The sequence below is a fragment of the Euleptes europaea genome, chromosome 18 (genome assembly GCF_029931775.1).
Source record: "Euleptes europaea isolate rEulEur1 chromosome 18, rEulEur1.hap1, whole genome shotgun sequence".
Taxonomy (NCBI): domain Eukaryota; kingdom Metazoa; phylum Chordata; class Lepidosauria; order Squamata; family Sphaerodactylidae; genus Euleptes; species Euleptes europaea.
This window is the reverse complement of record NC_079329.1, coordinates 24294688-24321945: the sequence shown is the minus strand read 5'-3', so window position 1 is coordinate 24321945 and position 27258 is coordinate 24294688. Positions and strand designations below refer to the sequence as shown.

The 27258-nt window shown below is 47.1% G+C and overlaps 1 protein-coding gene across 2 annotated transcripts in view; it reads right to left on the bottom strand.

Annotated features, from left to right (window-relative positions):
- Positions 1-27258, bottom strand: part of SPOP (speckle type BTB/POZ protein) — a 59238-nt gene that overhangs the window by 8368 nt on the left and 23612 nt on the right. For both annotated transcript variants that reach the window (XM_056863263.1, XM_056863262.1), the window contains exons 2-6: positions 7757-7901; positions 6612-6733; positions 5550-5701; positions 5336-5463; positions 336-513 (exon numbers count right to left, since the gene is read on the bottom strand). In XM_056863263.1, coding sequence (XP_056719241.1) covers positions 336-513; positions 5336-5463; positions 5550-5701; positions 6612-6733; positions 7757-7834 — 658 coding nt within the window. In that variant the 5' untranslated portion in view covers positions 7835-7901. The remainder of the gene's footprint in view (positions 1-335; positions 514-5335; positions 5464-5549; positions 5702-6611; positions 6734-7756; positions 7902-27258) is intronic.

The window sequence follows — 27258 nt, the reverse complement described above, 5'->3', positions numbered from 1 at the left end:
ACAATTGCCTTACTTCCCCTCCTCACAACAGACACCCTGGGAGGTGGGTGGGGCTGAGAGAGCATGACTTGCCCAAGGTCACCCAGCTGGCTTAGTGCGGAGGAGTGGGGAAACAAATCCAGTTCACCAGATTAGCGTCCGCCGCTCATGTGGAGGAGTGGGGAATCAAACCAGGCTCTCCAGATCAGACTCCACCGCTCTAAACCACTGCTCTTCACCGCTACACCATGCTGGCAGGAGACAACCTGCAAAAGATGCGTTAAAGGTGGCTGGGGCCTGCCAACGATCTGTCCATCCGCCATCCGGCTAATCCTCCTGCCCGTGTCGATACCGACCTGCTAATATGGCTTTGTGCGCCTGGAACTCCTGGCCCGCCACGCACAGGCAGCAGTCTGTGAAGCGAGAGTTTTCCCAGAGGCCTCCCAACTCATCGGCCAAGCGGCATTCAGGTACCTTCACCATGTTCATGGAGTTCTGGCCGGAGATATTGACAGAGTCCTGTACTACACTCACCTGCAAGGAAGCAGAGAGGGGTCAGCGTCCCAGTTTCGTTTATTAGCTCCTTTGTAGCCCACCTTTCTCACCAGGGGCACGAGGCGCAGAACAAAGCATAGAAAACCATTCGCTCTGACAGCCCAAGACGCCCCAAAGCAATGCAAATAGGACTAGAATTACAGAAATTAGGGAACAGCACGTAGATAAATGCCTGAAGGCGTGTCATGCCAAAAAAGAATGCCGGCAGCGGATTATAAAAGTGAAAGTCAACACAGTAAAAGCAAGATAATAATAATCTCATTCCATTAAGAAAGGACCACCCTAGATTGTCCCATTATATTGCAATTCTGATCCCATTATAAAAATGCCCTCCTAAACATTTCGGTTTTACACGTTCTGTGGAATGACAGAAGAGAGGGAGCCTGTTCCACAAGGGGGAGGGAAGCCTGGAAGAGAGGCAGCAGTAAAGACAAAACAGAAGTCACCACCACCAACTCCGCCCCCACAAAAACCACAACCCTTCTCCGGGAGGAGAGCAGGACCCCCACCCCGCAAGTAATAAGGTCTGATTTAAGCCTTGACGGTGCCAGGCAAGAAAAGCTTACGAAGGAGATATTGCAAATCTCTACTCATTCAAAACGGACCCACAGCTGCTACCAAAAAGACATGTAATGTGGGAAGACATTGTACCAGCATGCTAATTTTACACACATACCAGGATTACAGGTGCAGTGGCCCACCTTCCACGTGACAGTGGGCCCGTGCAATGTAACACAGGTGTGTGTCATTTTAAATCAGACCTAAAACACAACAGAGCAGGGGAACGGAAGGGAAACAGGTTCTCCCAACGTGGATCTCTAGATTCCACCCGATTCTGCACAAGTCTGCGTGGTTCGCCTCCATCAAAGGGGCCAGCCACCCCCTACAGATCAGCCAACACAACCCAGAGATCCAATGTGTGCCACAGGCAAATGGCAGGGGCACCACAGGAAGGGTACTTATTGAGTGCCTCATAGCCTGTGATGGCACAAGAACATTTTTCAAGCCACACATCCCGGCAGAAGGCAAAAACTTCACAGTGGGGCAGTCAGTGGCCATTTATTAAGTGGTGGCTGCCGTGGTGTATAGACCAGGGAAGCCAATCCCTGGATTGCCCGGAGTTTTGCTCAGGTGCGAATGTTTGGCAAAGTTCGCTTTTTTCAGGCAGGGCATTACATACCCCCCTACACACTTTGGTATATTACAACAGTACAATGGCCCTCTGTATTCACCCCTGTACCACTGAACACCTCCTTTTCTGAGCCTAGTTGTGGATAGCAGCCTAAGCACCAGCAGAACCAAACGAAAGAACCGGTTTAGCCGCTGCGGGAATCCAAATACTTAGAACAAGCCTCATTTAAGACCAGGAAGTAGATTTTCAACCTTAGAAGCGAAGGGAGCTTTTTATCCAGAAGGATCTTCAGAGGCATTTCACTACAGCATTTGAATAGAAAGGTGCATGACAATCCCATGTCCTTTTCACTCCGGGGGCTGCTCCGTGAGAAAAAGCATTAAACAGTGGTCAAAGTGGAACCTAAACGAAGCCTCTTCAGAATCAGAAACGACCTTGACATTAACCTGAAACTGCCCAACGCAAACCGAGGAGCACTAATTTGAATGGCCCAGGCTAGCCCAATCTGATTAGATCTCAGAAGCAAAGCAGGTCGACCATAGTTAGTAATCGGACGGGAGACCTCCAAGGAATACACAGAGGCAGGCAATGGCAAACCAACACTGTTCGGCTCTTGCCTTGAAAATCCTACTAAGTCACCTTAAATCAGCAGCAACTCGATGGCACTTTCCACCACCAGGGGTGCCAACTCTGGCCCTCAAATGAGGAGGAGGAGGGAGCTGGTCAAGAGGAAGGAAGCAGGAGAAGAAACACAGGTGACAAATGCTCAGCACATGCGAATGCACCACTAGTCCATCACTCTGATTCTATCAGAAACTCGCAGGCAGGGCAGGAAGGAAAACTCTGCCATGTGTTGCAAGCTCTTATCATCTTGATAGTTATGATGTACAGGCGCCATTAAAAACATGACGATTCTACCCTTCCTGGCTAGAAGGCACTAGCTTCCTGTCATTTAATCCTTCAGAGAGAGAGAGAGAGATCTTTGTCAGAAGGCAACAAATCCTAAGGCAACGAATTGCAGAGGCCTGCTACAGCCAACGTGGTGTAGTGGATAAGAGCGGTGGACTCTCTGGAGAACCGGGTTTGATTTCCCACTCCTCCACATGAGCAGCGGAGGCTAATCTGGTGAACTGGATTTGTTTCCCCACTCCACCACACGAAGCCAGCTAGGTGACCCTGGGGCTAGTCACAGCTCTTAAGAGCTTTCTCAGCCCCACCTATCTCACAAGGTGTATGTTGTGGGGAGGAGAAGGGAAGGTGATTGTAAGCCAGTTTGATTCTTCCTTAAGGGGTAGAGAAAGTTGGCATATAAAAACCACTCTTCTTCTTCTACACTACTATCCCTATACACAATCAGTTACAAACCAGGGTTCGGTGTCCTCTCTGAGGATTTTCTCTGCAAGTCTGCACTGCCTACTCAGCAAGCCGATGACTTTTGGGAACTGCGCCAGCCACTGCTCCTATCTGTTTATCTAAAAGCTTGGAGCATGACTCAGCTAACATTAAGTACCTCTTGTCTCAATGATTTCAACAGAAAGATTAAGCATGTGTTTAAACAACGAGAGCGGGATCGCAGACAGTATCTCTGCCGTGGTTAAGAGCTAAAAACAACACCCTGCCTTTGCATTAAATCAAAACCAAGTTTCTCAGGAATCTGTGTCTGACACTGCAGTGCAACCTCAGCATACAAGAGCCCGGACAGCAGCTACAGCCACCCCAGAAACAGATGCCTCCGGGATCCCAATACAGCTTCGTAGGCAGTCCCACAGAAGGGTGGACTGATCACATGATCAGTACCATAAGAACACAAGAACATAAGAAAAGCCATGCTGGACCACACCAAGGCCCATCAAGTCCAGCAGTCTGTTCACACAGTGGCCAACCAAGTGCCTCTAGGAGGCCCACAAACAAGACGACTGCAGCAGCATTGTCCTGCCTGTGTTACAAAGCTGCTAATAGAATAGGCATGCTCCTGTGATCCTGGAGAGAATAGGTATGCATCATGACTAGTATTCATTTTGACTAGTAGCCATGGATAGCCCTCTCCTCTATGAACATGTCCACTCCCCTCTTAAAGCCTTCCAAACCTGACTACCAAGCCTGTGCAAGTTGATGGGGGGGGGTGTGTGCTACAGAAGGGACATTTTGAAAGAGAGCAGCATAAAACACTGTTCCTCCATGGTATTCAAGTTTGAAAGGAAACAGTAACCCCTGCAATAGCCTTTTGGTTCACCAAATGTTACATAGTCCTTAGAGAACATCTACAGAGGGAAAAAAACACCCAGTAATCATCTACTCCTGCTAAACTGAAACACCGCTGCAGGCACCTGTGGCCAATGAAGGATGAGAAAAAAAGTTAGCTGAGCTTATAGCAGACCTACCCAAATGGCAGGAAAACCTCTGTGTTGGCAAAAGCTGGTACAAGTTTTTCATCTCTCTGCACAACTCTGGGCTTCCTGAGCCTTCCCAGAGTCATAGTCTTCCCCACCCAACAAATGCCTATGAAGACCCCTTCTATTTCAAGAGGAATACCGAAGAATCACTTAGGGTTGCGGGGAAACAGAAAGACCGCCTTGCCTAACCAGCTTCGCAAAGCTAGGCTGGCCTAACCAGCAGATTCCCCACGGCCCTTTCTGTTGGCCAGCTCATGCACTATAGCTCACAGAATGCCACAAGAAAAGTGCACTGGGGGAAAAACTACTTAGAGCAATAAACTCCAGACAGCTCGTGCAAGTGAGCCAACCCCAGACGACATATAGTTAAATTGTGGAAATCCCTGCCCCAGGATGGGGTGATGGCTGCCAACTGGAAAGGCTTTAAGAGGGGAGCGGACGTGTTCACGGAGGATACGGTCATCCATGGCTACTAGTCCCAATGAATACTAGTCATGATGCATACCTATTCTCTCCAGGATCACAGGAGCATGCCTATTATATTAGGTGCTGTGGAACACAGGCAGGACAATGCTGCTGCAGCCTCCCTACAACAGCATGTTGGGGAGCACAGTGGGAGGGAAGAGACAGAAAAGTTCTCCTATGGTGATGGAAAATTTAGTCTGGATCCAATCCAATAGCAGGAAAGAGGTATTTTAACAACAAAAGGAAATCAGTGTGGTAGACTGGTTAGTGTGCCAAACTAAAATTTGGGTTCAAATCTCCACCCATACAACGCTCACCAGGAAAACTTAGCCCAGCCACTCTGCCGAACCTACACGTGAACACATGAAGCTGCCTTATACTGAATCAGACCCTTGGTCCATCGAAGTCAGTATTGTCTACTCAGACCGGTAGCGGCTCTCCGGCAGAGGTCTTTCACATCACCTACTTGCCTAGTCTCTTTAACTGGAGATGCTGGGGATTGAACCTGGGACCTTCTGCATGCCAAGCAGATGCTCTACCACTGAGCCACCGCCCCTCCCCCCAATCTTCCCAACATGGTTGTTGTGCTGATAAATTGGAGGAGGGGAAAACCATGTATACTGGATCCCTTTTCTCTTTGGAGAAAAGGCAGGATAAAGAATGCAACATTGTAAGGATTGGATCTACAGAAGGGGCTGAGAAGGTGGGAATCTTTGGAGGAAAGAATGTGAGGATGTTTACGAAAATGTGTCTGCTTTCCAGGCCCCCCTTTTTTAGATGAGAGAACGATTCGCAACACTTCTCTCCTTACCTCACAGAAGAGAGTGAGCTTGTCATCTGGAAGGAGTCCGTTGGCCTCATCCAAGAGAAAATCTCTTCTAATAAACTTCTTGAATCCCCAGTCTTTGCCTTGCACAAACCGATAGGCTCTCTGGCTCTCTGAAAACATACAGGATAGGTGTTTTTTTTTTTTTTTAATGAGACGATAAAAAACACAAAGTACCGCAAACACCACCTCCGCATACCCATTGCTTTCGTTTCCTCCCCTTTCGCATTCAAGATGGAGAACTTGAATTTGGCTCGGACTTCACTCTTTGGACAGCTGACCAACAGCAGGTAGAGCGAAAGGTAATCTTTACTTTCTTCGTCCAAGCCCTTTGGGTTCACACGCAAACACCTGCAAGAGCAGAAAAACACGCTTCATCTTCTCTACCCCACCTTACAATCATGCATACCAAGGCAGTGAGTCCAAACAGCTGGCACAAGCCAAGTCTCCATATATAGATCTGTTGTACTGGGGGTGGGGGCACAAAGGCTTACAGGGCAGAGTACCATAGACAATGGCAACCCCGTAGACATGGGTACACCATACAGGTGCCAAAACAGAAAGGACTGTGGAGTTTGAAATTTGTTTGGCCTCTCTACTCCGCAATTCCCACCTCCGCACATTAGTTTGAATTGTCCCTAATGCCCCAGAACAGATACAGAATGGATCTGCTTTTCCTTGGGGTCCTTTGATGGGCAGGCTTTATGCGTACTTATAACTGACCGCACATTTTGGGATTTAGGACAGAATTTTTTTTAACAGTGCAGACTGATCAGGGACCCTCGCTTTCCCCTCATTCCTCTGCAAATGTGGCTGCCTTCACTTGTTTGAGCCATCTGTTCTCGCAGTGTGTCTGTGGCCTGGATTGCTGTGTCAAAGGCCCTGGATTGCTGCAGGCCACTTAGACGAGAGGGTGTTTTGCTCCCCCTTCCAATATATCCTATGAAACTTCTTAGCCACCTTATGGGACAGCTCTGAGATACGGCCCTAAAGCACGCTGGTCAACTGAGATCTTCCTCTCCCCATAAAGCTCAGCAGCTCTTTTCATTGATCATCCTCATGATGAATCAGCCAGTCAGGTCACTATTGCTCCATTTTACAGAGAGCAGCGTTAGAGCTGAGCTGCAGTTACCAGTCCGGGGCCTCCCATTTAATCCACAGCCAAACTCGGATTCTGATCCCAAATTTAACACCACATGCTTTGTCTTGCTATTCCCAACTTGCACATTGCAGCTGAGTGTTTGCGACAGTCCTTACCTACCATTTCAATTTATCATTCGCTCCCGATGAAAAGGTTGAACTTTTGATGACCTCGCCCATTTCCTCCCGGCAAAAACTGAAGTTGTTGATGGTCCACATGTAGGAGAATTTGACCACTTTAATCTTAGAAGAAAACATTGACAAGACTAACCAACAGCTCAGATGCACAGTTGCAAAGAATGTGATGCTTGAACGGAAGAACGCAAAAGAACATCTGAGAAGCGACCTTCCATTTGTATCAGGGGCTGAGGAAAAATTATGGCATTGAGGGTACTTCATTCGCCATCCTCTAGAAACGTGAAAAGTGTTTCATGAGAATTTGGTGTGGGGCAGCTTGAATCTGCCACAAACGCCCCATTGATGAACACATGAGGCTACCTGATACTGAATCAGAACCTTGGTCCATTGAAGTCAGTATTGTCTACTCAGACCGGCAATGGCTCTCCAGGGTCTCAGGCAGAGGTCTTTCACATCACCTACTTGATCTCACACAGAGATCAAGAAAAGATTTTGGCCCATGACACATGGGTTCGGAAACAAGATCAGTGGAGAGATGACCATGGCTATGAACCTGCTATAATTACCTGGGGGGGGGATATCTGGGAGTCTACTGTTATCTTGCAGATCTTGCACAATCATGGGAATAATTATGACTAACAGGATGAGTAAAAGAAAACAAAGCTAATGGGAGGAGACCAGAAGTGCTACACGTCCCAAAGATGGGGTGGGTTACAAAAAAAACACTCAAGTTGTAAAGTGTTGCATTTTATACACTGGGATGCAGCTCCCACCTCACAAATTTCCAGAGAGCTTGCAAGAACGGCATACACGCTGCAAAAGTTCAGGATATGGACCGGTAGGGGGCCCTGAACATAATTTCATAGGCTGGTTCCTGGGATTCACAGCAGGACCACCACCTAAGGTTGGGGATCTCGTACTTTCACAATGTAATAGGTAAAACCAGCAGGATTCGACCTTGGCGGATTCAGCAGCAAAATGACTGCTGCACGCTGCTCCAAAGGGCTTGCTTAGGACCAGCGCCATTCAGACAGGGGACAAATGAACTGATCGTACAAAGGCCATTTACTCAACAGTCTTTTCCCTTTGACAGGGCAAAGCCAAAAGGATCTTAAGTCACAGACTTACTTGAGTGTAACACCAGCTCTCCGCAACAGGTCCACTTGACATTTCTGCCGGGGGAGGTGGACTCGGTACCCTTGACATCGCCAGTTTGGAGGTCAAACAGGATTTCACAGGTTAGTTAAAGAAATCGGTATGCACAGTCTTCACCCTGATGGACCAGATAAAAAGGAGAATTAAAAAAAAACAAAAAAACAAAAACAAAACCAGAACAGCATATGTGCCCACACAGCAAAATTCTACAGTTTCAGCTTTGCCGTGTTTTGCTTCTCACAGCTTCATCATCTGCCCCTCTCCATTCCCCGCCCCCGTCTACAATATATACTTCATTTGGCATGTTTTTGTGCTAGGTTAACCGTGTTACTCCTAATGAAGTCCCGGCAAGACCAGGCTGTCCGTCACCAGCACTGGGAAAGCATTTTCAATTCCTAGGAGTCTGCATCAAGTTGTTTGACACCTACATTTTCTGCAGCCCTATCCATTACCCGACGTCCCTCCTCCTGCTGACTTCTCCCGCATATTTAATTGAGGGAGGCGGGAGGGAGCAGGGATTTTTTTCCCCCTGCCGTCTAGAGTAGCGCCCATCTCCACCACCTTCGATCTCCACGCCACGACTCAACGTTACAGATGGGGAATTGAAGAGGAGAGAGAACGATTTGCAAAAGACCACACACGGCGAGGCAGGGCGGGAGGCCAAATCAGTGCTGCAGCTTTCCCAACAAACGGGCTTTCCAATCATGCCACGCAAGGGCAGCTGCAACTCCTCCAGAGTGCCTGACTATGTAAACAAGAAGGAAAATCAGCAAGAGCCAGATGGGAAACATGCACCTGGACTGGCACATTTTGGGGGGGGGGGACTACAAAAGTGAATCATTGGGGGGGTAATGGGATAATCGTAGAGGAATTGGCTGGGGGGGGGGAATAGAGTGCTGCAGGTTACACTATAATCCTTTTTTTTCCCCAAATGCAAACTGATGTTTTGTGGAGGCTCGGGTCCAATCTAGGAACCAGAAAAGCTTTCCAGACTGCCAGCAGTAACAAGTAACGTATATACAGAAAAAAAATACCACTATGCAACTGAATGGGATACATTATATAATATAAAAAGGTGATTTATAATTCCACATATAGACTTATAACTTTCACAATACTTATGTTCAAACAATGCAAACTATTCGTTACCAGGTTTCGCAATGTAATGCATAGTTTGCATTGTTTGGACATAAGTATTGTGAATGTTAAGGAGCCCCGTGGCACAGAGTGGTAAGCTGCAGTACTGCAGTCCAAGCTCTGCTCATGACCTGAGTTCTATCCCAGTGGAAGTTGGTTTCAGGTAGCCGGCTCAAGGCTGACTCAGCCTTCCATCCTGAGATTGGTAAAATGAGTACCCAGCTTGCTGGGGATAAAGTGTAGACGACTGGGGAAGGCAATGGCAAACCACCCCGTAAACAAAGTCTGCCTAGGAAACGTCGGGATGTGACATCACCCCATGGGTCAGGAATGACCTGGTGCTTGCACAGGGGACCTTTACCTTTACCTTTTATTGTGAATGGTATAAGTCTATATGTGGAATTATAAATCACCTTTTTTAAATTATATAATTTATACCATTCAGCTGCACAGTGGAATTTTAGTATATGTGCTTAGGGTACCACTCCCCTATTGGGACATAGCAGTAACAAGTGAAGCATCGGGTTGTATTGCAAAAAAACACACAACAAAAACCCTAACAGCCTTGGATGCAATCCTATGCTCTCTGTTTGGTATACCGGTCAACTGACAGACCGTGGTCAAACGTTCCATGGAGTCAAGCATGCCAGGATGTAGGTGGTAGCCTGCCCTTCTTAAAAAGTGGGTGTTTCTGGCCTCGTGTAAGCAGGGGGTGCAGCGGGGCTGGCTGGCCCCCCAGGCTGGCAGCCACCCGGGCAAAGCAAAGCTTCTCCTCCTGACCACCAGAAATATTTGCAGCCAACGGGAAGAAGAGCCCACTACTTCGCTCAACTGCTTTTAAAAACTGAAGTAGTTAGGAAGGGTTTGTGGTTGTTGTTTTTTTAGTACTTGCTGCTATTTTTTTGTTTTGCTTTCATTATTTTAAATCGTAGCTATAGACTGTGGCTCCTATTCTAGGATCAAAGCCAAAAAGAACTGTTCAGTGAATCATTCAGATTTATAGGCACCTTATCTAATTTTGTTAAAATTAATTACAATCTTACAATAAATGGCACTGTTTCATACCAGTTAACAAATTTGTTTTTGTAATTAGCATAAACCTGTTCATATCTGATGCAACATTTTTTGCCATTTTAATGAACGCAAATGCTTTAAAAATATCTAATGAAAAAGTGATAGTTTGACAAAGTCTTTCCTCCCCTCCATCGGCCAGCCAGCCTATCCTATTATTGACTGAGCCAACACTTCAACCTACTTGGCATTTCAGGAAGACTGTGGAACACCGTTATTGTTCAGCAGTGGCTGAACTCTCTTTGGCAAAGACTCTCTTTTGCTTAAGCCATTCTGCAAAAGCACAAATACCCAACGCCCCGGAGGCCCTGCCCCAAAGATGTTACAACTGAATTTTCACTAGCAGGTGAGACAACAGACCAAGGGAAAGGCAGGCCAATTCAACTGATGTGAAACTCTGAGAAACGTGGCCTTGCATAATTGACATGGTGGTTGTCCACCCTGTCCTGCTCCTCCCATGGCGGAAACACAGCGCACTCATCTTCCTAGATCTCTAAAGGTAACATCCAGATTAGATTACTGCAATGCACTCTATGTGGGGCAGCCCCTGAGGACCATTGTGACACTACAGTTGGTACAGAATGCTGTGGTTGGAAAGAGGACTGGATTGGGCCACAGGGACCATACCACTCCAGTCTTGTCCCATCCACTCTGTCTCCCCATTTGCTTCCAGACCCAATTCAAGGTGCCTTTAAAGAAGAAGGAGTTTTTTATATGCCGATTTTCTCTACCTTTTAAGGAGAATCAAACCGGCTTACAATCTCCTTCCCTTCCTCTCTCCACAACAGACACCTTGTGAGGTAGGTGAGGCTGAGAGAGCTCGAAGAGAACTGTGACAAGCCCAAGGTCACCCAGTTGGCTTCATGTGCAGGAGTGGGGAATCGAACCCAGTTCTCCAGATTAGAGTCCACCGCTCATAACCACTACACCAGCCAGTATAATTTAAGGACCGTTCATTCCCATACGAACCTACCCGTCCACGGACTCTGGTCATCCTAACTGGCCCTACTTTGCCCTACTGTCTGAGGCTAGGTGGGTGACAACCTGAGAAAGGGCCTTCTTGGTTGGGGCACTAAAACGTTGGAATTCCATCCCCAGGGAGATTAGTCTGTCATCTTCCCTCGCTAACTGGCCTCCTCCCTGTTTGTGTGTGTTTTATGAGTTAACGTGTTTATATATTTTATTTGTTTTAAACACTGCATATATATTTGCATTCCATATGCCTTTTGTTGTCTGAAATGTTTTAATGTTCGCCGCCTGAACTGGACAGAAAGACAGCACTGAAAAGTTTTACATAATCAATAAATGAAGCTGCACCCCATCCATATGCACCCTTCGGCAGCTGTCGTGGAGACTGAGTTGCACATGGTGCAGAAGAAGATGGCCACATGGATTCTGGCTTGGAGATAGTTGGCACTTTGCTCCAGCAAAGCAGATGGGTGGCAAATGCCACAGCTAATTTGAAGTGGGTAAAATAGCAGTGAGCCAGCGTGGTGTGATGATTAAGAGCAGTGGGCTGTAACCCGCAGAACCAGGTTCGATTCCCCACTCCTCCACATGAAGCCTGCTGGGTGACCTTGGGCCAGTCACGATTCTCTCAGAACTCTCTCAACCCATGTGGAGGCAGGCGATGGCAAACCACCTCTGAACGCCTCTTACCTTGAACACCCTATGGGGTTGCCACAGGTCAGCTGTGACTTGACAACACATGCGCGCACAGACACAGCAAAAATAACAGACCTTATACCTGCTCTTCAAGGCTTCACCTAGCAACACGTGTGTGCACGCACACACAGAGAAAATCAGCCCAAGTTTTAAAAGACTGCAGGTTCCTTTCTTAGTACAGGCCACGACAAATTTTCCCTGCCTTGAAGAGACAGCCCAAAAATTTAGAAGTCAGACGCGTTTTTCCACCTTCAGGGTTTTGTATTTTGAATGACCACATTTTTCTAATTATTGGTGCCATGGAAACTAATCCTAGCTTCTTCAAAGTTTCCTGTGATTTTAGTAAAGCTATGAGCAAAGTGTTGTACTACAGAAATAAATACAAGGGTAACCAAAGTTGTCATCACTACAACAAAAAAGCTATCCTCTAACCCTAACCTAGCCTCTCCAATTTCTCATAATTTCATTAACTGCTTTTAAAAGCTCCATATAATTGAATATTGCAGCCAGCACAGAAAGCAGCTGGTATGTATCTCCCACTATCAAAAGGTATAAAGTTAACATATAAACCAGCAATGACAAGGACTTCATGCACATGAACACACGTGAACAAATGAAGCTGCCTTACACCGTTGGTCCATCGAAGTCAGTATTGTCTACTCAGACTGGCAGCGGCTCTCCAGAGTCTCAGGCAGAGGTCTTTCACATCACCTACTTGCCTAGTCCCTTTAACTGGAGAGGCCGGGGATTGAACCTGGGACCTTCTGCATGCCAAGCAGACGCTCTACCACTGAGCTACGGCCCTTCCCCACATGCATTTTTTAATGTCATACCACAAAACAGATTTGGATGTGAAATGATAAGCTTTGTACTCCGGAGCAGCACTGAGAGACAGCACAAGAAGATCACTGCTGAAAATATTAGGTGCTACAATGAAGCATCTAGGTCAAGGGTGTTGAACTCAATTGTTACGAGGGCCGGATATGACATAAATGTCACTTGGTCGGTCTGGGCCCGGCCTTGCCAGCCCAGACCGAGAGTGGGGGGGGGGGTCTGGCTCGTGGGCCAGATAAGAACTCTTGAGGGGCAGGATCCCTCCCTTGGGCCTTAAGTTTGACACCCCTGGTCTAGGTGCCACGGCGGCCTGGCTCCTGGGATTTGCCAAACCCCAGTTCAGCATGCCGCAACTTGTTAGACACCCCCCTCCCATGCCCCGCAGCCAGCCTTATCGGACCACACTTGCAGAGCGAGGCACCATCGCCTGCCGTGCAAAGATATACACAGCTAACAGGCACGGTCCTGTGGGACCTGGCGAACGACACCCTCGCTTCCTATCCCCGGTGACTCCCTAACACACTTGACTGCCAGCAGCTGTTGGAAAACATGTGCGTTCCGCCAGCCTGGCAAAAACTAAAATACAAAAACCCTGCTACTAACAGTAGAGGTGTGAGAGATAAGCGAAGGGAAAAAAAACAGATGTTCTCACAGCACTGCAGACGGGAGGTGGGGAGAGAAATAAAAAAATGTCAATTTTGGAAAGCAAACTGGAAAAAAAAAAGTCAAACCAATCTCATCAAAACCGACACGAGTTTCAAGTTCTCATTACCTTTCCTGATACGATTTTCAGAGGCTTGCTAGCTCGCAGGGCTCCTGAGATATAAACACATCCTTTATCCGAGGCAAGTGGAAAAATTGACACCACCTCTTTTAAAAAACACAGATGTGCAGCCATCGAGTTATGAGATATTTGTTCCTCTTTATTATTTTTCACAACCTTAAAGGATGACAAAAGAATGAATGCAACCCTCCACAAAACCTTTACTCTAAGGAATAAGCTCGTTTTTGAAAAGGCAGTAGGAAGAGAATTTATATAGCCTTTTATAATGTTTAACGATATTAGGCCTGATATATATATATACCCCACGGGAAGTCTTCCGGCCTGCTCATGCCACCTCCTTGGCACAGAGAATGAAGAGAGAGTATCAACCTGAGAATGGGTTGGACAAATGTCATTCCCCCCCCCACCCCCAGCAATCCACCACATATAAGCTTTCTTGACAACTGGTCCACCAGTCACTGTTCTGTCATAGTATGGATAATATAAACAGATCCCACAACCAGTCACACAGGTCCGCCATTTGCACACTCCCAGAATAACCAACCTTACAGGGCTGTTTTAGGGACAGGAGACCGATGTAGGCAGTTTTGGGTCCCCACTGAGACAGCCAGCATGGTGTAGTGGTTAAGAGCGGTGGAGTCTGATCCGGAGAACCAGGTTTGATTCCCCACTCCTCCACATGAGCGGCGGAGGTTAATCTGGTGAACTGGATTTGTTTCCCCACTCCTACACACGAAGCCAGCTGGGTGACCTTGGGCTAGTCACAGTTCTCTTAGAGCTTTCTCAGCCCCACCTCCCTCACAGGGTGTCTGTTGTGGGGAGGGGAAGGGAAGGTGATTGGAAGCCGGTTTGATTCTCCCTTAAGTGGCAGAGAAAGTCGGCATATAAAAACCAACTCTTCTTCTTCATTGGGAAGAAAAGCAGGGTATAAATGAGGTAAATAAAATAAAATTAACTACCAAAACTGTCCTATTAATCATTAAAGTCAAGATCAGTTAACACTACCAAGTATCAGTAACAGCTTAGGCCTAGACTGAACACAGTCCACAGAGAACAAGGCAGCTGATGGCCTAAGAACATTCACTTATGTTTAAGTTTCTAGTCCTTATGAGGCACAGAAGAATCCCTGGGACAGAAGAATCAGAGCTACATTCTCAATTGCCAGACAACCATGTGCTCGTCAATGCTGAGATGCCTCAGGCAGTCTGTGACGAAGACAAGAAGCAGCCTTCCCTTCCAAGTGGCCAATTTACAGCTTGGTATTACCAAGCGACAGCCAGCATGGTGTAGCGGTTAAGGTGTCACACCAGGACCTGGGAAACCCAGGTTCAAATCCCCACCCGCGCCATGGAAGCTTGCTGGGTGTCCTTGGGGCCGGTGATTCACTCTCAGCCCTGTCCCTGGGCTAGTATTTGGATGGGAGACCTCCAAGGAATACCAGGGTGAGGCGGAGGCAGGCAATGGCAAACCAGCTCCCAACGCCTCTTGCCTTGAAAACCCTACGGGGTGGTCATAAATCAGTGGTGACTTGACAGCCCCCCCAAAATTGCCAAGTGTGACACAGCTGCAAGACCCAACACACGTGACCAGACTTTTGCACAGAGCTTGGCCAAGCTTATTACGCTCACTTTCACAACAACCCTATGAAGAGTGTCTGTATGGCCTCAACCAGGGCCTGGGCCTTCTCTGCCCCGGAAGAGTTTCTCTAATGAAACCAGGGCACTGCGGGACCTTACAGAGCTATTCCACCATGTCCTATGGTTGAGGCCAGCTACTGTTCCTTCTCCATCATGTGCTGGCCTCCCTACAATGCCCTCCCCCTCCCCTTTTGTTCAAAATTATATTCTTATGGGGGTAAGAATAGGGCAGGCCCTACTGGGGCGGATATATAGCAAAGTACACCATTTGATATATGATATAGTTTTTTATTTGTTGATTTATGGAGCAGGTTTTTAATCAAGTTTTTATTGTACGATTTGCACTTGTTTGAGCCCGGCTTCTTGCTGGGGAGGGCAGGAGATACAATTAATAAAATAAATATGAAGGGTAGCTCATTATTCCCATTGGACAAAAAAGAAGCTATGCCTACGAGGAGGGCTACGCTTTTGAGTTCAAAGGAAGAAAAGGGACTTGCGGCCAGACTTAAGACTAGAATCCTTTCCTTTATCCCTTAGAAGCTCCTTGATCCATTGATCTTGAGCAGCGTAAATCTAACGTTTGAGGGGTTAAGACTAGAATCCAGCTCTCCATCACCAGCTCTTCACCTTTACGTACACCCTCATCAGCCCTTATTTCCTTCACTGAGAAGCAGCTGCTTTTCGTCAGCCCAACACCCTTACCCCAATCCCACCCTCCTGCCAGCAGATGTGGACCCAAGCCTGGAGTACCTGAGGAGACAGGCTGATGGGGAGACTCGAGGTAAATTTACATCATGTTATGAAGATAAAGGAAAAATATTTGCCTAACACATCCAAGCCTTATCAGTTACTTTCGCCCCTAATCTCCAACTTGCACCTTAACCCCCTAAAAGGAAACTGGAAAGATTTTTCTCTCAGTGATGTGCAAGGGTATGTGTGTGTGGATTAGAAGTGACTAGTGTGGAAGATGTTAAAAACACACCCCACAAGCAGACAAATCTACACACGCCATACAAGTCTGGCTTAAGGCAAGCTGATAAGAGCATTATCAACACAGTTCTGAATCGCCGGGAGAAAATTAAATAGATTTTTCAAAAGGCAACAAAGCTTTCAGAAACACAGCAGATATCGAGATTAGCCTGGCACAGAGAGATTACCTGCCACGCTGCTCCTCTACGAAAAGAAGATTGCACACATCGCCATGCCAGGGCATCAAATTACCGCTTGGAATGAGCCATTAACTCGACTCCTCCTGCGGCAAGGGACTCTCCACGGGCATCAACTTCTCAGCCTTTTACATACCCTTTTGACACCACTAGATCCAAGGAGCCCCGTGGCGCAGAGGGGTAAGCTGCAGTACTGCAGCCAAAAGCTCTGCTCATGACCTGAGTTCGATCCCAACGAAAGTCAGTTTTCAGGTAGCCGGCTCAAGGTTGACTCGGCCTTCAATCAGTAAAATGAGTACCCAGCTTGCTGGGGATACAGGGAAGATGACTGGGGAAGGCACTGGCAAAGCACCCCGTAAACAAAGTCTGTCTAGTAAACGCTGGGATGTGACGGCACCCCATGGGTCAGGAATGACCCGGTGCTTGCACAGGGGACTACCTTTACCTTTTAAGATCCATGGAAGCTTGATGAGACTCACTGGCGGAAGAAGGGAACTCTGCACGGGTTCAGAGGTACCTTCCTGTCCTGCCAGACTTCTAAAGTACCGGAAAAAGAGAATTCTCAATCAGGGCTGGGAAACACTTCTCGGCACCAGAACCAAATTTACCAGCACTAGAGATAGGACTATGGTTACGACTATGTGACGTGGGAGATCCTGAAATCAAGTTCTGGTTCCTAAACCAGATTCCAGATACAAACCCATCACTTGAGAACCAAGGCGGCACTTCATTTTCATTTATTCATTATAAATATATTAACAACCTAAAAGCACGGCTTATTCTGAGACGTCCCAAGTGGGGCAAGGAGGAGGAGGAGAAGAGTTGGTTTTCATATGCTGACTTTCTCTACCACTTAAGGCAGAATCAAACCGGCTTACAACCACCTTCCCTTCCCCTCCCACAACAGACACCCTGTGAGGTAGGTGGGGCTGAGAGAGCTCTGAGAGAACTGTGACTAGCCCAAGGACACCCAGCAGGCTTCATGTGTAGGAGTGGGGAAACCAACCTGGTTCACCAGATTAGCCTCTGCCGCTCATGTGGAGGAGTGGGGAATCAAACCTGGTTCTCCAGATCAGAGTCAACCGCTCCAAACCACCGCTCTTAACTATACCACGCTGGCTCTCCAGATTCTTTCTATGTTTTGTGCATGTGCAATAGAACGAGAGCCGGAAGGCCCGGGGCAATTCCCAGCAGGGCCTTTAGATTGCCTTCTTCTAACAGAAGGCCCTTCCTGAACACAGCCACAAAAACCTAAGGTCTAAGTATAGCACTGAAAACAGGCTCTGGGTTTAAGCCTTGGCTGGAATTAAGACCAGCCACCAAGAGGCTCACACAAATAACACAAGTCTCCGGAATTCCTCTGGGTAACGTTATGGAGGTGTAGCATGGTCAGCTTTGCATGACCTTAAGGGAAAGCTTTGGTGGTATCAGTAGGGGGAACTCGAAAAGAACATGTCAACACGAATCCCCAGGCTATGGTGGAGGAGATGGCCGGATGCTCAAGACGGAACTGAGCCTCAGGACCTCTTCCACTAGCACTCCTGGCGATTTTGTGTGGGTTTCATCTTGCCCCTAAAGACGGAAGGCCTGTTTAGAGGGGAGGCTGAAAGGCAGATTTCCATGAAGTATGTCCCAAGTACCTGGCATGTACACACACTCTGTTTATATGGTTGGTTTACAGGGTAAAACAGCAGGTTTGCCTTTTTACAACAAGTATGCTGTGTGTTTTTAGCACAGTCACAATTTTGTCCTTCAAAGAATAGAATTTTTACTGTGCAACTCACATACCCTGCCATTTGAAGCAGAGGGCTCTGCACAGAAATGCACAAATAAAAACCACATCTAAAACCAATTTAAAGGCAATGTGTTTTTTTTAAAAAAAAAAAAAAGCATGGGGAACATGGAACAAAATTGTATTCTGAAGGGAATCACCAGGAGCCCCTCTAAAAGCACAGGTGGGAATAACTTTGGATGCTTTTCAAGACAAGGAAGGGGGAAAACAATGGGGAAACTGAGCAGCATCCATCACAGCAGTGATGCAAAATAATTCTGCAAGTCAAAACTGTTCTCCTTTATTCTTAAAATATATCTTTATTCTTAAAATATATTTCTAGTTCTGAAAGCTGCAAAGAAGTCTGGGAAAACCTCAGATATAGGAGAAGAGGGCACATGCTGAACCCAAATGCTAGAGCTAGGGGCAGCTCCTTTCTATCCGTTCTCTGCCTCTCCACCCACCTTGCAGCTCTCATTTCTTTATCCAAGGCCCTTACTGTTAACCGATAGCTAACTTGCATACCCTTCTATTTCTCCTACTACTGCCCCCCCCCCAATCTACATTGTCTGAAAACCTGGCTCACAGAAGCTCAGTAAGCGAGTATAATCATCAAACTATTAGAAAGGTTTTTCCTTGATGTAGAACAGAAAAGATGCAACTTTGAGCACACGTACAAAAATCCAAATGTCAAAAGTGAGAAGAAACCGAACCTATAGCTCCTGGACAGACCGGTATGATTTGTTTGTTGTTAAGAAAAAAATTGAAACAAAGAGGCAAGATTTTAAAATTCAAAGGTCAAGACAGGCTGCCATAAAGAGACACAAGCAGTTGCAAAGAAGAAGAGTTGGTTTTTACATGCCGACTTTCTCTACCACTTAAGGCAGAATCAAACCAGCTTACAATCACCTTCCCTTCCCCTTCCCACAACAGACACCCTGTGAGGTAGGTGAGGCTGAGAGAGCATGACTTGCCCAAGGTCACCCAGCTGGCTTCGTGTGTAGGAGTGGAGAAACAAATCCAGTTCACCAGATTAGCCTCCACCACTTATGTGGAGGAGTGGGGAATCAACTCCAGATCAGACTCCACCGCTCCAAACCACTGCTCTTAACCACTGCACCACACTGGCTCTCTCAATGGGGCCACTGTGTCTCTTCAGCAGGCACCACTGATGTTACCAGCACGTGAGTAAGCAAAGTTGGGAAAAAAACTTTCCCAAGTTTTAGGCACTGGCCAGGATGTGGAATGGTATCATATAGACCAACCTCATCAGATCCCGGAAGCTAAAAGGAGTCAGTACTTGGATGGGAGACTGCCAAGGAAGACTTTGCAGAGGAAGGCAATGGCAAACCACCTTGGCTTAATCGCTTGCCTTGAATACCCCTTGCTGGTCGGCTGTGACTTGATGGCACTTTACACATGCACAGAGGCACCAGCCAGCATCCGGGTCCTAGAGATCCAGGCAACTGGGATTTTCCCCAACCCAAGGAAACCACTGCCCTGCTTTGCGGGTTGACAGTTCTAGCGGACATTATTCCCGGTTTTCATGCTTGCTTTGCGTGTTGTTTTGCTTCCTCTGGAAAAAAAATTGATAACTGGCCTCCTGCTAATATTTCCAACATGGCCCCCAGCTCTGAACACAGATCACATCCCTGACTTACATCCTAACCATGCCGCAGTTGCTCTCTGCTGAATTCTTCACTGCTGGTTCACTTCCTTTCTTTAACTACACGGTCACCTGCTTCGGGCTAAAAGACAACAGCGTTCAAAGAACTCCCATGCGCCTTGTTAGCCAGAGTCCTAAATAGGTGAAGCTGGCATCCAGAAATTTGGGGTACTGGTTCAATTTTGTCCATGCTTAATACCTTTTCCCCTACCCTAAAATACTAACTCCTAAAAATGCTAAAATGCTAATATCCTAAAATGGTAAAACCCTAAATATGCACACTCATTAGCACAGGGCTAAAAATACCCTACATACCTGATCACCTGGACTACTATAAATTTTGACACTGGCACAAGGAAAATATGTCTTGATTTCATTTTTTTAAAGGTGACTGACAGCGCAGTCATAAGCCAAGTTACACTCTTCAAAGCAAGCGGACTTCAATGGACTTAGAAGGTTGTAGCTTTGCTTACGATTGCACAGTAAGATATTTGTACCCCACGGTTTTGGGGGGGGGGGAAACGGAACAAGGTAGCTCGCAGCAATAAAAGAATAAAACGGTACTACCGAGATCTAACACGGCAACAGCGGCAGAAAACGAGCGTTACTCCAACTGCAGCCTTGTTCCAGCTCCCTCTGCAGGATGGCTGGCTGCTCACAGGAGGTCTGCACGGAACAGGCGTGAAAATGGGGTGGCGATGAAGAGGGCAGAGAGCCCTGAGGTGGCAGAAAGGATGGAAACGCTTCCCACCGCAGGGTGGGTTCCAGATTTGAATGTCCCTTTGCATAAAGAACACCATGCAAATTAAAAACAACAACACCACATCAGACACACACACACACCCGCTTTGCCTGCTGTGCTGTTTTGCCACTTGTGGGATACTTTCAACAGCATTCAGAAATGTGAGCCTCCAACTGCAGCCTGAAGTGGTCGAGTCTATTCTAAGGTGCAAAGAAGGCAGTGTGGCGAGGGACCAGGAGTGGTGTAGCGGTTAAGAGTGGTGGCTTGGAGCGGAAGACTCTAATCTGGAGAGCCAGGTTTGATTCCCCCACCCCTCCACATGTGCGGCGGAGGCTAATCTGGTGAACCGGGTTGGTTTCCCCACTCCTCTACATTAAGCCAGCTGGGTGATCTGGGCTAGTCGCAGCTCTCTTAGAGCTACCTCACAGGGTGTCTGTTGTGGGGAGGGGAAGGGAAGGTGATTGTAAGCTGGTCTGATTCTTCCTTAAGTGGTAGAGAAAGTTGGCTTATAAAAACTAACCTCCTTCTTCTTCACTTGTAGGGAGAGCCACAAGCACATCTTACTTTAAAAGACAATTAGTGCCAATTCGTGGAGGAGAGATCCATCGCTGGCTACTGGCCAGGATGGCTAAAGGGAACTGACAGAGGAAGAAAACCTCTGAATACCAGGGCTAGGAGGCAACATTGGGGGAAGGTCCTGGACTCTACGCCATATCCTTGGCCCTCCAAGGTAACTGGTTGGCCACTGCGTCAGACCGGATGCTGCACTGGGTGGACCAGCAGAGCTCTTCTTATGCTCACAGTGGGGACAGGGAGGTGGATGAAAGGATTTTACATTGCGAAGTTTTCGATCCAAGGTCCACAAATAGGATTACCCAAGCTTCTTTTAACCTGAGAGCCAGTGTGGTGTATTGGTTAAGAGTGGTGGTTTGGAGCGGTGTAGTCTGATCTGGAGAACCGGGTTTGATTCCCCACTCCTCCACGTGAGCGGTGGAGGCTGATCTGGTGAACTGGACTTGTTTCCCCACTCCTACACACAAAGCCAGCTGGGTTAACATGGGCTAGATACAGTTCTCTTAGAGCTCTCTCAGCCTCACCTACCTAACAGGGTGTCTGTTGTGGGAAGGCGAAGGTGATTGTAAGCCGGTTTGAGTCTTCCTTAAGTGGCAGAGAAAGTCGGCATATAAAAACGAACTCTTCTTCTTCTTACGAGCACTTTCGAGATCAACAGAAAGCATGAAATAGGTGGGAGGGGTAGTCTCTGACCTTGTGCTGGGCTTCAGAGGCACTCTGAAGCAGTGGGACATCACTAGTCCCGATCGCCTCCAGAGCCCAAAGCAACTACAGGGACTGCAAAGTTTATCTCCCCCTGGCTTAGCAGGCATCCCGGCCATTCAGGTCTGGGGTATACTAAAATGCTGCTCACAGATGAAAACCCACAGGTTACAGCAGGAACGGCAAAGTTCGGTGTGGCGACCTGTAGAATCCGTCAGACGCTGATGAGAACACCAGTATGCCAACAATTTTAATGTGTAGCATACTTAGTTTACAACAAGTAGTTACAATAACTATGTGCTCAATTTTAGTCTATTATAAATTATTTGGAAATTTTAATTAGGAATGTTTTTTGGTTGAACTGCTGAAATTTTTTACCTTTTGTATAAAGGACACATGTGTTTTTACTGGTCTATGCTGTATTAATAAATCTGAATCTGACCAGATAACTATGTGCAAATAACTAATTCATAATTTGTGTAAACCCGTGGGAGGGGCTGTGGCTTGGTAGTAGAGCATCTGTTTGGCAGGCAAAAGCTCCCAGGTTCAATCCCCGGCATCTCCAGTTAAAGGGACTAGGCAAGTACCGTAAGTGATGGGAATAGACCTCTACCTGAGACCCTGGAGAGCCGCTGCTGGTCTGAGTAGACAATACTGACTTTGATGGACCAAGGGTCTGATTCAGTATAAGGCAGCTTCATGTGTGGTTAGAGTTTCTGGTGGGAAATTGTGAAGAGCTGTGCTGGTCTATGACTGTTTTTAATAAAGATTGAGTGAAATAGGGACTGCAAAATGCGGTGCTAGAACCCATGAATCTGGACTACTATCCCTCCTGCAGAGTCAGAAGAGAAAAAGGAGGTACGGACACAAATGACCAGGCTAGCCAAATTGGTGAACTCCTGGTTCTTGCGTTTTGATAGGATGTTTTGGAGGACACCGAGTCATAGGGTTGCCATGTGTCAGAAGCGACTTGACAGCACTTAACACACACACACAGAATTATGGAAAGAAGACCAGAAAATACTGTATGAGATACCTAGTATTACCCACTGACAAGAGTCTGATTATGATCTGGAGATAAAAAAACAAACACAGGCAGACAAAAAAAATAATAACTGACTTCAACTACTCCCACTAGCTGGATAAAAGTAGTTTTGTATCATAACAAAGACAATAAGTGATTGTGTTATGGAACAAAGTCATAGAATTGACAAGAGGACATAAAGATAAAAGGCAGCTGAAAAGTATAATTAAAAAGCCTAAATAACTGCCAAAAGCTTGGAGGGTATTTGAAGCCACACTAATCAAGGCTCAAAATGACACATATACCATAGGGGAAAGAAGCATAAACAATACCAGAAGGATGCCAGTATGGTTAAACAGCACAGTCAGAGAGGATATCAAAGGCAATACAGCCATTAGAAAAACAAAAGCAGTTTTGCCCCCAGGAAGATTTAAAAATCAAATAAACTACTAACCAAATGCGAGCCAACAACAGAGGAAAACAAACAAATGTATTTCCTTGTTATCTTGCTTTCCTAAAAGGAGCTTGGGACAGCGTAAATGGTTCTCCCCTGCCTCACAATAATCCTGTGAGGTAGGGCTAGGCTAGAAAGAGTGACTGACTCGAGGTCACCTAAGGATCTCCCTGGCCCACATCTAAACCTTTGGCCACCACTATAAAAGCTACAATCTTTTCAAACACATCAGAAGCTTGGATGGGAGACTGCTAAGGAAATCCAGGGTTGCTACGCAGAGGCAGGCAATGGCAAACCATCTCTGTTCATCTCCTGCCTAGAAAACCATACAGGGGTTACCGTTAAGTCGGCAGGATTGTAGCTCAGAGAACACTGCTATGAAGTATAAGCACAGAACATGAAAGGAAAGTAAGAAAGAGCCAAATTCCAGGCTGTTCTACACCCAGAATATTTGACTAATTTGTTCCCCTGTGCTCGTGGGATGGGTCTTACTGTGAGAGCTCTTCACATTAAGGCAGACACCCGTGAGGCTGGATCTTTAAGGCTAAGACCCAATCAGAAGGGCGACTGCGCCCACTGAGCTTCCTTATTCAGGCTTTCGCAGAGGGCACTTCTAATCGCTCAGAGAACGAGTCTGGCAGTTGTGAACAGTCTGCGCGACCAAAGTGTAGATTACTCGGCTTTAGCTTTGTGAGCCAATTCCAGCGGTCTCCGGGGAACAAAGGCTGTTGGTTTATATCTGACAGAGAGAGCGGGACGGTGACAGAATATACGGTAAGGCGGCTTTGCGCAGGGGACTGGTGAGGCTGCCTGGCCTGCTCCTTGCCAGCTCCTGCGGCTCTCCGTGTGACCCTCGATGCCTGGTCCTCTGTTTTTATTTGGACGTCAACACTTCATGCTAAACTGCCCGTCAAATGCCCGCCTTGAACCTCTGCGTTCCTCCCCAAGTCCCATCCGCCGCTCTCTGGTTGTTCCCAGAGAGCAGATGTCAGCACAGCTAACAAAGAAAGCTCGAGCATGTGAATCCTAAAGCAAGGGCTGCCGCTTCTTTCTCCCACCAGCTTGTGCGGGGGGGGGGGGGGAGAGGAGCAACAGGAAAGACAAAAGCTCTCCCTCCCCCTGCTGTTCTTCAGACAGGATGGCTGCCCCTGGAGGTCTCAAAGACATTTTCTGGAGAGATGCTAAGGCAATGGAGCTTTGGGATCCTGACTGGTTTGCTATTCGCACACAAGAGCAGCAGCAGGAAAAGGGCTAAAGAGAGATTCCAGGACTGGGCGGGTGGTTCATTCACTACTCTGTCCCTACTTGAACACAGGAAGCTGCCTTATACTGAATCACACCCTGGGTCCATCAAAGTCAGTATTGCCTACTCAGACCGGCAGCAGCTCTCCAGGGTCTCAGGCACAGCTCTGTCACATCACCTACTTGCCTGGTCCCTTTAACTGGAGATGCCGGGGATTGAACCTGGGACCTTCTGCGTGCCAAGCAAATGCTCTACCACTGGGCCACGGCCCCTTCTGTCAAGTGAAAGAGGACGCTCAAAAACAACACCATGCGGCTCAAATATCAAAAGAAAAAAGTTGTAATATTAGGACCAACCAAAATGGCATGAAACCATGTGCAAGCTTATGAGTTCTACAGAACTCTTCATTAGACTCGATGTCAAAAACAAAAGTGGGGGGGGAGAGATTTCAGGCCACGCTTTTAAGGCCTTGTTTTCTCATCACCCTGTGTAAAATGCTGAGTAGGATGCTGGCAAGGCCTTAAAAACATGACTTGAGACATTGCCTCCCCCTTTTAACAACCAGCCTGATGAAGAGGTCTACAGATCTTGAAAGCTTGCACAGTTTTGCGCTTTTTTCACTGGCCTCCAAATATAAGGTATTACATGGCTTTTGGGTTTTGCTTTTGACCAAGGTTGTCGAACTCAATTGTTATGAGGGCTGGATATGACATAAATGTCACTTGGTTAGGCCGGACCATGCCTCGCCAGCCCAGATCAGGACTGGGGGGGGGGGGGAATGGCTGCCTAAGGGGCCGGATAAGAGCTTCGAAGGGGACGGATCCAGTCCACGGGCCTTACGCTTGACACCCCTGCTTTAGACCAATGCAGCTACCTATAGCCACTTTCCCTTTTGCTTAAACGATGTCTTTGACAATACGTAGCCCCTCTGCATCATCCTCGAGGATTGGACGCCAATCTGGATTGCATGGGGGCAAAAACAGTCTCATTACTCACAAGCAATGGCTTGTTCTTTCAAGTGCAAATTCCAATTCATTTAGGAAGATTTATTCTTCACCTTTACCCATTCAAGACTGCTTACAAGCGTAACTAAAATCAGAAATGTAATTCCATTAAAGCAGACCCTGCTGATGTGCTACTGTGGCTCATATCTTCAAGGCCTACCTGAACAGATGGGCCTTATGGTGTTTCCTGAATGTCAATAAAGAGGTGCCGCACCTTTTCCAGAAACTCCGCAGCCACAAGGCTACTGCACTAACGACTCCTACGCAATGTTATTCCAATTCCTCAGAGAAGAAAAGACTTAACTGAGTCATTCTAACAGCCACAGCTGCAAACATCTGTACCGTGTCAAATGGCCTGTTAGAAACACAGAACCAAAAGTACAAGAGTTGGTTTTTATACCCCGCTTTTCTCTACCATAAGGAGTCTCAAAACGGCTTACAATCACTTTCCACACACACACACAAACAGGCACCTTGTGAGGTAGGTGAGGCTGATAAGAGTTCAGAGAGAACTGTGAATAGCCCAAGGTCACCCAGCAGGCTGCATGTGGAGGAGTGGGGAATCAAACCCACTTTCTCCAGATTAGAGTCCACTGCACTTAACCACTACACCATGCTGGCTCTCCAAACGTATTTTGGATTTCAGGAGTCAGCAAACTTTAACCAAAAACTTCTAGGGGCTATCACCTCAACTTTTAGTACCAGATTTCATAAGTTTGTCCTGTATTCCTTGAACAGATGTGACTGTTTCTCCTAAACCTAATGCTGGTTTCACTGGAAGACCCCTCAAGTTCTATTCTTCCAAGACAGAACGGTCACTCCCTTTCCAGGCTAATCACAATAGTTTTGACTCTGTCCCATCTACCCTTTGTTACCCTTTATTCTAACCTTTAAAATGTTCCATAATCCTTAGCCACTTGTAGCGCCAACACGGAAGACACCCTCCCCCCTCCCCAAGGAGGATTAGGGAATGGCGTTGTCGGGTGACCTTATTCTGGCTTCGAGCATATAGGCAGCTAGGTCCCATCACCAAAGCGGCTGCAAGATTACTTCCTCCTAGACTTCGGCCTTCCTAATAAGGGAAAGCCAGGTGCAAGCACTAGAACCAAGATGGCATGACTCAGACTTGATTGCCTGGTGATACTCATACTGGCAGGCTGCACTATCCAGACTGAAAAAGTATGAAAGAGGAAGCCGCAGCAAGGGGGCTTCCCTGGAACTGCTAGGAATAGTTATCGCTGCAGGAAGCCCCTAGAGACCAAAGGGACATAAAACTGTCTTTATGGTCATTTATGTTTGCTGCACAGTTTTCTGCTCCGAATTCTCAAACATCATATGCATCAGGGATTCTCTCCCCCCCCCCCAATTACAGGAGTACCTTGTGATTAATTAGGCATCCCCAGTGAATCACGGAGCTTCTGAGTCGTGTCCCCCGCCCGCCCCGAAACACAGCCTTGTTGCACTTAACTTGGGGGCGGCAGGTCAGCTCTTAAAGGGACTGTGTGTGCTTTTGCTGGGCATTCCTCGCCACCTTGCTTCAACAGCTCCCTGCAGGAAGCTGCCTTATTATCTTTGCAGCCTCTCTTTGGTGTCTTCCTGCGCATTTCATGAAGGTTTAACTCCCTCTTTTGTGCTTTGCGGAAAGGGGTTGTATGGGAGGGACAGTCACATGGGAGAAGCCAAAATGGGCATGGGGAGAGAAACCCGGTTAAGAGCTATGCATGGAAACAGGGGGAATTAGCGTTACTCTTGCCTCGAAGCAGGATTTAAATTCGTCCTAGAACAGGATCCTGGAACTGCAGAGAAAGAACGAGGCCAGGGCGAAGTCACATCTGAAGGTCGGTAAAACCATGAATCATGCAAAAGAAGCATCAAAGAAGTCCAGCAGGGACTGCGAAGTAAATAACCCTGCATAAATGGCCTATGTGTATTGTGGCTTGTTTCTGTAATTAAAGTATATTTGTGTTGCCAGGGTATCTTGCCTCATTGAGCTTCTCTGACC